General features: G+C 36.5%; 1 protein-coding gene and 1 non-coding gene across 2 annotated transcripts in view; both read left to right on the forward strand.

Annotated features, from left to right (window-relative positions):
• Window positions 1-13,729, forward strand: part of Ipo7 (importin 7) — a 40,236-nt gene that overhangs the window by 19,157 nt on the left and 7,350 nt on the right. The window contains exons 6-19 of the mRNA NM_001107545.2: window positions 176-265; window positions 1,506-1,600; window positions 1,712-1,796; window positions 3,526-3,660; window positions 4,340-4,439; window positions 6,259-6,335; window positions 6,615-6,731; window positions 8,959-9,048; window positions 9,434-9,599; window positions 9,756-9,916; window positions 11,007-11,135; window positions 12,319-12,385; window positions 12,463-12,588; window positions 13,122-13,219. Of these exons, the coding sequence (NP_001101015.1) occupies window positions 176-265; window positions 1,506-1,600; window positions 1,712-1,796; window positions 3,526-3,660; window positions 4,340-4,439; window positions 6,259-6,335; window positions 6,615-6,731; window positions 8,959-9,048; window positions 9,434-9,599; window positions 9,756-9,916; window positions 11,007-11,135; window positions 12,319-12,385; window positions 12,463-12,588; window positions 13,122-13,219 (1,536 nt within the window). The remainder of the gene's footprint in view (window positions 1-175; window positions 266-1,505; window positions 1,601-1,711; window positions 1,797-3,525; window positions 3,661-4,339; window positions 4,440-6,258; window positions 6,336-6,614; window positions 6,732-8,958; window positions 9,049-9,433; window positions 9,600-9,755; window positions 9,917-11,006; window positions 11,136-12,318; window positions 12,386-12,462; window positions 12,589-13,121; window positions 13,220-13,729) is intronic.
• Snora23 (small nucleolar RNA, H/ACA box 23) lies at window positions 9,165-9,347 on the forward strand. The gene has a single exon (XR_005500118.1). It is a non-coding gene; the product is annotated as a small nucleolar RNA SNORA23 (small nucleolar RNA).

Genomic DNA, 13,729 nt, shown 5'->3' on the forward strand with positions numbered 1-13,729 from the left:
CTAAATAACTCCTTCAAGGTGGAAATAAGATGTGATAATAGATACTTAAAGTAAGATAAGACTGTCCTTGGTAATTGCCATTGTTCACTAAGGAAACGGTGAAGTAGAAATGGTAGGTGGTGTAAGATGGATTTTCTTTGGACTTTAAAAAATACTAATTGTTGTTTTTTGTTAGTATACACTACCCCTGGAGCTGATAAATCAACAGAACCTGACTGAATGGGTAGAAATTTTGAAGACTGTTGTGAATAGGGATGTACCTAACGTAAGTTCCAAAGTGTTCGTCTGTCTGTTCCCCACCCCCTTCCTCTTTTTTTGTATGTGCTAAGAATTATTTCAGAAAAATATGTTGCTTCCTGTATTTCATGCTAGGTTTCTTGTTTTATTTCCATTTTAACTCTACTGCTACATTGTAACCTAATAATCTGGCCGTGAACAGAGGAACAATTCAACCTTCTTGTTTACCACATTTTGTGGTTGCCTCACTTCAAAAAAAAAACCCAAAGTATTGATATAATTCTTACTACCTTTTAAATTTTTTTTATTTTATATGTAAGGGTATTATGTTTGCATGTATGCCTGTGTACCACATATATGCCTGGTGCCATGGAGAACATTATACATGCCTGGTGCCATAGAGAACATTATATACCATTGGGAGTCAGTATGCTTTTAACTGTTAATAAACCACTGTGTCTCCATCCCTGATATATAACTCCTATGCCAGAGAACTTAGCCTGTTTTTACATATGCAACTTGGTGTATAATATATCAAGAGCTATCCACCGGTATTCTTTTTAACACGGTGTACAATACATCAAGTGCTATCCACTGGTATTCTTTTTGGTTTTTTTTTTTTTTTTTTTTTTTTTTTGGTTCTTTTTTTCGGAGCTGGGGACCGAACCCAGGGCCTTGCGCTTCCTAGGTAAGCGCTCTACCACTGAGCTAAATCCCCAGCCCCCACTGGTATTCTTTTTAACACGGTTTATAATACATCAAGAGCTATCCACTGGTATTCTTTTAACACTTAAATGGTGATTAGCTACAGTTGCCTTGATATTCCTACTAATCTTAACTTTCTCAGATAGGGAATAAGTAGATTATTAAATACCTGATGACTTATGCACTATAAGTAGATATATCTTTAGTAATCACATGTTGATGGGGATACTCAGTGCGAAAGTGTTATGTGAGTATATTCCATTATGTGCTTTCACTCTTATATAAATACTAGAGGATAGAAGTTGATGATAGAATGGATAGTCCGCTTGACTTACCATATTTGGCATTGTTTTCAGTGGCCAATGAAGACTTCAGTTCTATAGTCTGTTTGTTAACTTAAAATATCATGAATATATTAAGTAGGAATCAGCTTATTCTTTTAATGATGTTGTTGTTGGTCATACTTTTATTTATTTATGCTTAGGTTCTTTGCTTTCATGAAATCTTATTCTTTCCTGATGCAGTTATTTTCTCAATATTATTAAATAAATGTCTCTTTAAAGGAAACACTTCAAGTTGAAGAAGATGATAGACCAGAGTTACCCTGGTGGAAATGTAAAAAGTGGGCCTTACATATTTTAGCAAGACTTTTTGAAAGGTATGCTCTTGTCCATACATAGTAATTTAAATTTATTTTTTGCTACTTGCTATTATGAATATAAACACAAAGTATTATAAGGAAATAATGGCCACATTCATGTTCATATAGATATGGAAGCCCTGGGAATGTTTCTAAAGAGTATAATGAGTTTGCTGAAGTCTTTCTGAAGGCATTTGCTGTTGGTGTCCAGCAAGTAAGTCTAACAGTGTTTAAGTACACTTTCAAGTTTTTGATTTAAAGATTTTATATTTATGGCTGTATTGCGTGCATGTATGTATACCATTTGAGCGTGTCAGGTGCCCTTAGAGCAGCAGTATTCAATCTGTGGGTTGCGACCCATTTGGGGGTCAGACAACCCTTGCACAGTGGTTACATATCATATCCTGCATATTAGTTATTTATTTACATTATGATTTATAACAACAAAATCACAATTATAAAGTAGGAACAACAATAATTTGATGGTTGGGGGTCATAACGTGAGTAGCTGATTCAGAGGGTTACTGCAATAGAAAGGTTAAGAACCACTGCTTTACAGACTAGAAGAGAACGTTACAAATAATTGTGTGCCAACATGTGAGTGCTGGGAGTCTAGACCAGGTCCTTTGGAAAAGTAGCTGTTGCCCTTAATGATTGCCTATTCTTTGCAGTTCCATTTGTGGTTGTTAGTTGATGAGGGTGGGTGGTAGGTGGGTGGGTCGGTTTGTTGTGATTCAGTAAAGGTTTTATCTCTTTGTCCTCGAACTCAGTTGGTAGAGCAGGCTGGCTTCAAACTCAGAATCAACATACCTTTGCTTCATGAGGGATAGGTTTAAAAGAATGCACAACAGTATTCAGCTTTTGTTTTGTTTTATAGGACATTTTCACTATGTAGCCCAGGCTGGCTTGGACTGAACTATGTAGTTCAGACTGGCTTTATAGTCACAGAGATCCACTTTTTTTCCTCTCTGGAGTACTAGGAGTAGAGGTATATGCCACTGTACCTGACTCCAGTCCTAATTTTAAAAGTGTTTTTGAGAATTCTAATCTTCTTGCCTTGTTGGGCTTAAAGTTGGTCTTTTTGGGTGATGGGGTTAAGGCTATGAGTTTGAATATAGTAATGCTTTTCATAATATTTTTGACCTGCTGATTTGGGAGTGGTTGATATTATCCCAGTTTGAATAAATGGATTTACTTAATGGTGGCCAATGAGAGAGAGAAAGGAAAGAATTATGTTGAATACATTCTGTAAGATAGAAACTGACTTAGCATATTCATGAGTTTTCTGGAGATCCCAGTGGAAAGAGTCAGGGCAGAGCATAGTGTTTTTTCAATGAGGCTTTTAAGTTAAAAGTACAAATGTCAGAGATAAAATGAAATTGACGGCTAATTGTGCCAAGCAGAAACAGTCTAGAGTTTACGCCAAGAGTTCTCATTTAGGTTTCCTGTCAGGGCAGTTTACCCTGACTAAACTTCAAGCTTCTCTTCTCTGTTGTAGACAGTTGGGCTTTCTGTTTCTAGGTTTGTTTGTTCAATGTTCATTGGTGTTTCACTTGCATGTATGTTTGTGTGGGAGTATCAGATCTCCTGAAACTAGTTATTACAATTGTGAATTATCATATGGGTACTGGGAATTGAACCCAGATCCTCTGGAAGGAAGAGCCAGTATTATTAACCACTGAGCCGTATCTCCAGATTCTGCCCTTCTTTTAAAGGGTTATATTTGGAAGTGTGTGTATTCCAGAGCCATCTTACCATGCTGTTTATTATTTTGAATACCTTGGAAACAAATATATTTCTTCACAAAAGATTTTAAATGTCCTTTTAAAGAATGTATTTTTGTTTTGTGGTGATATCTAGGCATGTGTTTTTACTAATTTATAGTGTTAAATTTCATGTGAATTTTGTTTTAGATTTAACTTTTTGGTTTTTTTTTTCCAAAGGTTTTATTGAAAGTGTTGTATCAGTACAAGGAGAAACAGTATATGGCTCCTCGAGTTTTACAGCAGACATTAAATTATATTAATCAAGGAGTTTCCCACGCTCTTACATGGAAGAACCTGAAGCCTCATATACAAGTAACAATTTTGTCTTGTTTTCTTGATTGGTTCATGTGGTTTTGTTAGTAGTTTTAATGGAAATAAAATACTTGCCATAAAGGTAGAAAAATTGTTGAGTTTTTTTTTCTTAGTGTAGTTGAGTTTTCTGGTTTTCTTGGATAGTGCAACAGAAAAAAGATACTTTGGAGTATTAAAGGTATTATGAACATTCATCCATGTACATTTTTATCTAAAATTCGATCTTCAAGCTAATATTTAAGCTATGACATTAGATTATAGTAATATTTTTAGTCATGTGATTTGGACTGTGTAGAGGACAGTTTCCTCAGATTGTGTTTCACGTAATTGTCTTAACTGTTTTGGTAATTTACTAGGTTTAAGAGTCCTAGAGTTTGTTTGCTTCTCTGTTACTTGTCTTTTGCTCTTTGAGCACTAGAGATTGCATGCAGTTTATAGCAATGCTTATAGTCATGCTGCCAGTGTAAATGAAACAGCCTACCTATGCACAAGTATGTCTCAGCACATAATTGTTGTCATTGATAGACCGCTTAGGACTTAGGGTGAAATGTCTTAAATAAGTTACTGGGGATTGCTGTTAAATTTTATATATTTATTTTTTGTTTTGCTACTTATTGTAGATTGGACAGGTTAAATTTGAAAGCTGAAGGCTGTTACTTTCTTAACTTTTAAATTGCAGGGCATTATCCAAGATGTTATTTTTCCATTGATGTGCTATACAGATGCTGATGAGGAACTCTGGCAAGAAGATCCTTATGAATATATACGCATGAAGTTTGGTAAGAAAATTTGCCTTGCTACCTGGGTATGGTAGAGTAAGCCTGCAATCCCAAACCTAGGAAGGAAAGTGCAAGCTTATTTTCAGCTACATAAACAAATCTGAGGCTAGCATGAGCTGAGTAAGACGCTATCTTAAAAACAAAGCAGGGTCAGCAAGGTAGTTCAGTGGGCAAGGTCCTTGCCTGATGAACTGAGGATTCACCAAGGAGAGAGGTGACCACTACCATATATTGATTGCTACGGAACATACCTCCCCGTCTATACACACACTTCTAAGGAATAGAATGAAAGGGTTTGGTATTTTGTTTTGTTTTGTTTGTTTTGATTTGCTTTGCTTTTTTTTGGTCCTCACCAATCCAAGGGTTTTCCTATCACCCAAGGATTTTTCTAACAGCCCTAGCTGTCCTGGAACTCACCACGTTCACTTGGAACTTACGGAGATATCTCCCTGACGCCCTTGCATTCTAAGTGTTGGTATTAATGCACCACCACTGCCTGGCTTTTTAAAGAAAATATCTTAAAATTTCCACGTTCAGAATTTAGAATTAGTATTTTAGTTTAAGATTGGTTACAAAAACTTGTGAGCAGTTAGCCTCGACTTCGTAAATCTTAATTTGTCTTGTTTGTACATTCTTTTAGGCCTATGTATTCATTACTGCACCTTATCATAATTCTTTTAAAGGAAACATCTTGAGGTGTGGTAGGTAACTGGATGTTTTTCTGACATGCTACTGTAGCTTTGAGTCTCACGTCACATGTAGGGAGGGACCTGAAAAGAGGCATATTGGTGTTGACACAGAAAGCAACAGGAAGCTTAAAATCATATGGTTAATGTCTTCTACTTGGATCTTGTCTGTTATGGATATACTGGGAGTTTTTTGTATTAGTGTTTTATATGAAGAATATTATTAAATATTCTGGTGGAAAGACATTTAATAATTAAAGAAAAGATGTAATTTGAGTGTGATGGGTCCTGGCTACTTACGAAGCTCAAATGGTAGGATCATTTGAATTTGACGTTCAGCATTAGCCAGGGAGACCTAGTAAGATCCCATCTCAGGAAAAAAAGAACAGTTTGCAAAATTGTATTTGCTGCTGCTGCTGCTGCTTCTGCTGCTTCTTCTGCTGCTGCTTCTTCTTCCTTCTTCGTCGTCTTCGTCTTCTTGGAATGGGTATCTTAAGTAGCTGAGGCTTTCTCAAGTTAACCTTGAAAATGATGGAATTTTAGATGTATACCTAGATTAATTTACTCACACTTGGGAAGATTTGGAGTATTTAAAAGTTCCGCTTTTATATGCTTTATTTCCCGGTGATGGGGATCAGCTGTGGGACATTGTGCATGCCATGCAAGCTTTCTACCATAGAATATAAAGTATACCCTAATCCCATTAAACATAGTTGGTGTGGGTTTTTTTTTTTTTTTTTCCTAAGATAGGGTCTGCTACTAACCTTGAACTTAAGATTTTGCTGGTTCAGGGGTTGGGGATTTAGCTCAGTGGTAGAGCGCTTGCCTACCAAGCGCAAGGCCCTGGGTTCGGTCCCCAGCTCCGAAAAATAGAAAAGAAGAAAAAAAAAAAAAAGATTTTGCTGGTTCAGCCTCCTATACTGGAATTACAGATATGCACCAGTACATCTGACAAAAGGGCATTGATTTTTACAAAATATAATTTGTAGATTATGGGATATGAAATATTTTACAAAGAAAATTAATAAACCAGCCACCCTATTCCATGTGTATACTCCTCATAATTGAGGGAAGCAGGATAAAACAGGCAAAAATTGTTTTCTCTAATTTTTCATCTTATATTTCTTCTCTAGATGTGTTCGAGGATTTCATTTCTCCTACTACTGCAGCTCAAACACTTTTGTTTACAGCCTGTAGTAAAAGGAAAGAGGTGAGTTATGAAGTACTTAATATTTGCTTTATTATTTTAAATTTCTTCAGGTCTACTTTTTTAAAATGTTAACAATGTGGATTTTTTTTTTTTTGTTTAGACTCTTCTTCAAGAACTGTGGTTTATTCTTTTTTTTTTTTTTTTTTTTTTGGAGCTGGGGACCGAACCCAGGGCCTTGCGCCTCCTTGGCAAGCGCTCTACCACTGAGCTAAATCCCCAACCCCTGTGGGGTTTATTCTATAACCAATTTTTTTGTTGTTGTTGTTGTTTCTTATTCAGGTACTGCAAAAGACTATGGGATTTTGTTACCAGATTCTTACTGAGCCGAATGCTGATCCACGTAAAAAAGATGGAGCTTTGCATATGATTGGCTCTTTAGCTGAAATACTTCTGAAGGTATTCCTTTGTGTATGAGTGAGTGAGAGGGAAATTTATATGTTAATGGATATATTTAGTAATATATTTACATTTTATATATGCAATCATATACTTAGAAATCTATTTTTTTAACATTTATTTATTTATTATGTATATATCATACAGCTTTCTGCCTGCATGTATGCACCTGCAGGCCAGAAGAGGGCACCAGACCTGATTATAGATGGTTGTGAGCCACCATGTGGTTGCTGGGAATTGAACTCAAGCCCTCTGGAAGAGCAGACAGTGCTCTTAACCTCTGAGCCATCTCTCCAGCCCCCTAGAAATGTATTTTTAACTATATTGTTTACACTTACATTTAATCATATATTAGTATGTCTGTAAATGTAACACTTGTGTGCAGTGCCTAGCTGCAGAACCAGAAGATACTGTATCTGGAGTTAAAGGCTGTTGTAATCTGATGTGGGCTTTCAGATCTGAACACAGGTTATCTAGAACAATGAATGGTTTTAACTGCTGAGCCACCTTGGCAGTTCCTAAATTAGTATTTGCTTTTTTTTTTTTCCGCCTTAAGTATAATATACATACTGTTTGGTTTGTCTATTGAAAGTATATAACTATGGCTGATGAACCAACAAACCTGAAGCCTAAGTTCAATCCTGGGCCTCACGTGGTAGGACAGAATTAATTTCTACAGGTTGTCTTCTGACATCTACATGGCACTGAGGGAAACACACATAAAATAAATGTAATAAAAAATAATTAAATGTTATGAATATTTCTTTAGAGGTTTGTGTAAGGATGTACATTTTCATTTTGCATGTATCTAATTAGGACACTAAATTTCTCATGTTTTATAAATGCAGAAAATGTATAAAAACTAATGGTAGCATATTATTTATATTAATAGCAGCAGCATATTATTTCTCTGCATGCTTAATCCAAGGTTACTTTTTGCTTGTCTTGATTTTAATGTGTTTTTTTTTTCAAGCTAGCCTCTAACTTGTGATATTTCTGTCTCCGTGTCTGAAATGCTGTTTCCAGTTTCAAGCTATTGTTCACAGTGTTTCCCTATTATTTTAGCCATCTTAGGCTATCATCAGGTTTAATAGTGATCTTTTAACCCTTCAGCCTCCCAGGTGAGAGGCTTTACATTTGAGCCACCAAAACATTTTTATGACTAGAGCCATTTTTCTTATGTGACGTGGCATCTTTTGAGTTGTATGTCTCTTGTGACTCATATATACACCAAAAATAGTTTCGTGTGGTATTAGCTATTTCTTTGGAATTGGAATTAAATTGTATTTCCTCCATGTGTGTGAGTGTGTGAGAGAGACGGAGAGACAGGGACAGACATGGTAGAAGTAGTTTTTTTGTTTTGTTTTGTTTTGTTTTTTTAAGATTTATTTTATTTATCAAATATAAGTACACTGTAGCTGTCTTCAGACACACCAGAAGAGGGCACCAGATCTCATTACAGATGATTGTGAGCCACCATGTGATTGCTGGGAATTGAACTTAGGACCTCTGGAAGAGCAGTCAAAGCTCATGAGCCATCTATCCAGCACCCCCCCCCCTTTTTTTTTTTAAGATTTATTTTATATATGTGAGTATACTGTTTTTGTCTACAGACACAATAGAAGAGGGCATCAGATCCCATTACAGAGCCCCCATGTGGTTGCTGGGAATTGAACTCAGGACTTCTGGAAGAGCAGTCAGTGCTCTTAACTGCTGAACCATCTCTCTAGTGGCAGAAGTCTTAATAGCTCCTGGAGATCAGCTCTGCCTACCCCTGTGTGCTGGGATTATAAGCATAGGCTACTATGCCTAGGTTTTTAGGTGCTGCTGCTCAAACTCAAGTCTTAATACTTTTACTGATTAATTTTACCAATTATACTATTGATTCAGCCCCCTAAGTAGCTATTAGACCATTTTCTATCAAAACATAGGCTGATTGCTTTCCAATTAGAGAAATCTCCAATCCATAATTGCTAGAACTCAGGGATCAGAGGTGAGATTCATCTTTGGTAAGAAGGCAAGCAAGAGCATGAATTCCATGCCGTGCTCAGGTTAAGGCTCTGCTTCAAAGAAAAAAATACTATAAAAATGAATGGGATGGATTAACATGAGATTTAAGGGATTAGAATCAATTTGTGTCACTATTGGTCCCTTTTAACATTGTCATGTGTATTTGAACTTGAGACAATTATGTTTGGAACTGTATCAATTTTTTTTATATTTACAGAAGAAGATCTACAAAGATCAAATGGAATACATGTTGCAAAATCATGTATTTCCTCTCTTCAGCAGTGAACTAGGCTACATGAGAGCAAGAGTAAGTTTTAATGTTGTATTATTTGATGTGTTTTTGTTTTGTAAGGAATGACTGAAAATAAAAACTTTGACTTGATAAAGTTAAGACTTCTTTTTCTGCGAGTCTGTCTGGCTGCTCTAGTGCTGTGTGCATAGTTGTCATCTATGTCTGGTAGCAGTTTCTGTCTGTGTTTTGCATTCAGATCTTGCTATCCACACAAAAGAGTGCAGCCAAAGAATAACTTGGGATCATAGTACTGGTCTAGTGTTGTGTGTTTGAACACATCTCCCACTGGCCAGCCTCCAAATTCTCAGACAAAAACATTTGGAAAGAGCTAAGTTGGGGAAATCTATTATAATGTCTTCAGAATCATATATACACCCATCCCTCCTTCCTCTTTTTAAAGGCTTGCTGGGTTCTTCACTATTTTTGTGAAGTGAAATTCAAAAGTGATCAAAACCTCCAAACAGCTTTAGAGCTGACAAGAAGATGTCTGATTGATGATCGAGAAATGCCTGTAAAAGTGGAAGCTGCCATTGCACTACAAGTGTTGATAAGCAATCAAGAAAAAGGTAAGTGGTTTGTGTGTCACACACACCTTTACACAAACTCTTAAATAGAATTGTAGAAACTAGCTTAACATAAATGAATGTGCCTTAGTTTTTGCTGTTTCTGTACCCAACTTATTAATTACCTGTTTGATAATACTCCTCCCCCCTCTTTTTCAGCTAAAGAATACATCACTCCATTTATCAGACCTGTAATGCAGGCTCTTCTTCATATTATAAGAGAAACAGAAAACGATGATCTTACAAATGTAATTCAGAAAATGATCTGTGAATATAGTGAAGAAGTTACTCCTATTGCTGTAGAAATGACACAACATCTGGTATGTTTGTTGTCTGAACCTCTTTTTACTGCAAAAATGTTGGTTTTCTGTTTCATCCCTATAGTGCATCAAAAGCAACTTACTTTCCCTCAAAACAAATATTCCTTAGAATGTACTGTGTACCATGTAGTATAAACCACTTGATTACTATTTAACTCATTTATTTCTCACATGGGTCTCTATTTTACATAGAGACAATGTGAGATAGGGAAAGTCTAAACAACTTGCTAGAGCTGCGTGTAGTGTTGCTGAAGCTCATCTTATTGCTGTCACAGGGCAGGCTTGTTAGTTCAGTATCTGTGGGTTTCCCAGAATACCCAGAATAGTTGATAAAATTACAAATGGCAAAACAGGAGCAAAGGCCGTTCATTGGTTAAGACTGATAGGTGTTCTCTCAGAGAACCTGGGTTTGACTCCCAGTACTCACATGTAGGCTGAGAGTTAAGTGCAGCTATCTGATACCCTTTTCTGGTTTATGTCAGCAGGCACCAGGCATACAAGTGTTCCACAGAGATTCTTGAAAGCAAAACACTCATATTAAGTGAAATTTATAAAAATAGGCAAACCCACAACTTGGTTAGTCTGTACCTGTATTTGAGGATAATCAAATAAAGGATCTCAGCATGTTGCTGGTTCTAGCAATGAGTTTTTGAGATCAATCATTCATTCCTTAGGTGCTGATTGTATTAAGGATAATAATGATACACACATTCTGTACCTTGACTCATTACCCTCATGGTGTCAGAATGTAATCTCTCATTTCCAGTGACAGAAATGTCAAGAAGATGTTTAATGCCAGAGCAGTACCAGTTGACTCTGGACCTCTCAATCTTGTTAATCAAATTAGAGACATGGTTGTGCTCCCTCCTGGACATTTTACCAATGAAATTCCCAGGTCATTCTCAGCATGATGTTGTTTACCTGTAATCTCAGCAGAATGTGTCTGTGTATTGCAGACAGAATGTTTGAGGTCTGCCTGGGATATGCAGCCTTCCTCCTAGTCTGTGACTGCATGTGGGTATGTGTGTGTCTCCACAGACCCCAGTCTTAAGAACAAAACATTGAATACATTGCATTTTCATAATTCTAGGCAATGACATTTAACCAAGTAATCCAGACTGGGCCAGATGAGGAAGGAAGCGATGACAAAGCAGTCACTGCTATGGGAATTTTAAATACAATTGACACACTCCTGAGTGTGGTTGAAGATCACAAAGAGGTAAAATCTAAACGAGTATCGAAAGTTAACCTCAGTGGGGGTTTATAAAGCTTCATCTACTTTGATTTATGTGTTTATGTGTATGTCAAGGCCTAGTTTTATGTACCCCTTTCAGCCTCTCAACCTGGCCATATGACTGAACAGTGCTTGGCTAGAGAGAATTTTAACCCTGCTTCCACTGTAATGAATTTAGTGTCAATACTTACGTATGTATTTCCAGACCATTTTTGCTTTTTGTTTGAAAATTAGAGATAGGCACACCCCATGTAAAATCATGTTCTTGTTTTTTATTTAGCAAATGAGTATCATTTAGAAGTTGAAAAGGGGGTGCTGGAGAGATGGCTCAGTGGTTAAGAGCACTGACTGCTCTTCCAGAGGTCCTGAGTTCAATTCCCGACAACCACATAGTGGCTCACGACCATCTGTAATGAGATCTGATACCCTTTTCTGGTGTGTCTGAAGACAGCTACAGTGTACTTATAATAGATAAATAAATCTTATTGTATGTAATAAATCTGATTTATTGTATGTAATTTGTAGATAAATTTTACCTTGTGCATTTAATATTTGAATGGTTTTCACACATTACGGAGGACTCCATTCAGGTGGGATTTGCCATTAATCTTGATGGAGTTGAGACTTAAGCTTCATGGCTTAAGTCTGTTGATTTGAAAAATGGAACCTGGCATGGTAACATGAGTATTTAATCATGACAGAAACAGGAGGATATCTGATTTTCAGTTTACTCTGGTCTACATAGTCAGCTCCAGGGAATCCAACACTGCATTGTAAGACCCAGTTTTAGAAATCAAAAGACAGGAAATGGAAATTACATAGTTACTGGCATTGGTAGGAATACTGTCTCCTTTCAGATAATTTCAGTATAAATTAACTATAGTGACTTTCTATTTTAGTCTGTACTAATGTTATTTATATGCGTTTTGCATACTCAAAAGAGTATTGTGGTTTTTGGTTTTTTGTGTTTTTTTTTTAATTAAGCGGTTCCTTGGTTTTTTTGTTTTGTTTTGTTTTTTCTTGTAATGATGTGACATTAAATGTCAGTGTTAGAATTGTTCAGAATTTCATTTGTGGTGTTTCAGTTGGGGGGGGGGTTGGTCTTGTTTGTTTTAAACAGAAACGTGACATTGGTTAGGGTCCCTTACCAGTTCATCTTGTCTTTTAGATAACCCAGCAGCTTGAAGGGATCTGCTTACAAGTCATCGGGACCGTTTTACAGCAGCATGTCTTAGGTAGCTCACCTCTGTTTACTGTTTATACTGTTCACCAGTGGTAAGCGCTCTGTGACAATTTGGCTATTCTCTTCTAGAATTCTATGAGGAGATCTTTTCTTTGGCACATAGTCTGACATGTCAACAAGTATCTCCACAGATGTGGCAGTTACTGCCCCTTGTATTTGAGGTATTCCAGCAAGATGGCTTTGATTACTTTACAGGTAAAGTCAAATCAGTGTGGACGTGTTTACTTTTCCTCTTCTTTCATTGTGGTTACACATAACTTATCATTTGAACATCATGTGCACTTTCTCCTTTAACTGCTGCATTGTTCAGATAAACGTTAGCAATTAATGGCCAAGGACGAGGTGCACATTAACTGCTTTTGTGTTGGGATTTTTGCTTTTTAAAAACACACGTTCTGTAATTCTTTATATAATATAATAAGTATACATGTGCATATTATTTTTGTTCACAATTAAGGATAGAGACATATTGTCATATTTGCCTTTTTGGTGAGGAAAATTTTTAAGAAAAGATGAAGATATTTTATTATAAAAATGTATGAGATGGGTGTGATGGTGCCTAAATGTACCAGCATTTGGAAGCAAGTGTGTCAGGGCTTAAAAGACTTCCTTGGTACCTAATCAGTTTCAGATTAGCTTCGGCTATAACTGTAAGAGACTCCGTCATGGGAGTAGAGGGGGTACACAAAAGATAATGATGTACAACTGATCTTTCTTTTCTACTGTAGACATGATGCCTCTTCTACATAACTATGTAACAGTTGATACAGATACCCTTCTATCTGATACCAAGTATCTTGAAATGATATACAGCATGTGTAAAAAGGTAGGCCATTTTATAATGCCAGAGGGTTGTTATGAAATGATAAAGATACATGTTACATAATTTGCTGAACACAGGACGCCTGGACAGACAAGGGCTTTAAAATTATTTCAGAGAAGGACATCGTTTACTCATGGTTGTGGGTTAAACCAGGATGATGTGGTATACAGCAAGTTTGATACCTTGACAAAATTGGAAGGAAACAAAAGGAAGTGCTTGGGTTGGAAATAAGAATTCAGTGTTGAGCATTTGCCTTTTAAATAGAAGATTCTGAGTAGATGGCTTCTGAGGGTTTTTTCTAAAAGAGGTTTGCAAAAAAGAAAATGGCACACACCATTTTCCAGCACTGTGAGTTAGAGCCTAAACTGGTCTATATAGCAAATTTGAGACTAGTAAGAGTTAAATGGTGAAACCCTATCTTCAGGCAAACTATGAGACCTCAAGAAAAAAAGGAGTAAGATACTCTGCCATTTGGTTTATATTTTGTGGTTTTATAGTTGATGCCAAACAAAT

Source organism: Rattus norvegicus, chromosome 1, assembly GCF_036323735.1.
Source record: "Rattus norvegicus strain BN/NHsdMcwi chromosome 1, GRCr8, whole genome shotgun sequence".
Classification (NCBI taxonomy): domain Eukaryota; kingdom Metazoa; phylum Chordata; class Mammalia; order Rodentia; family Muridae; genus Rattus; species Rattus norvegicus.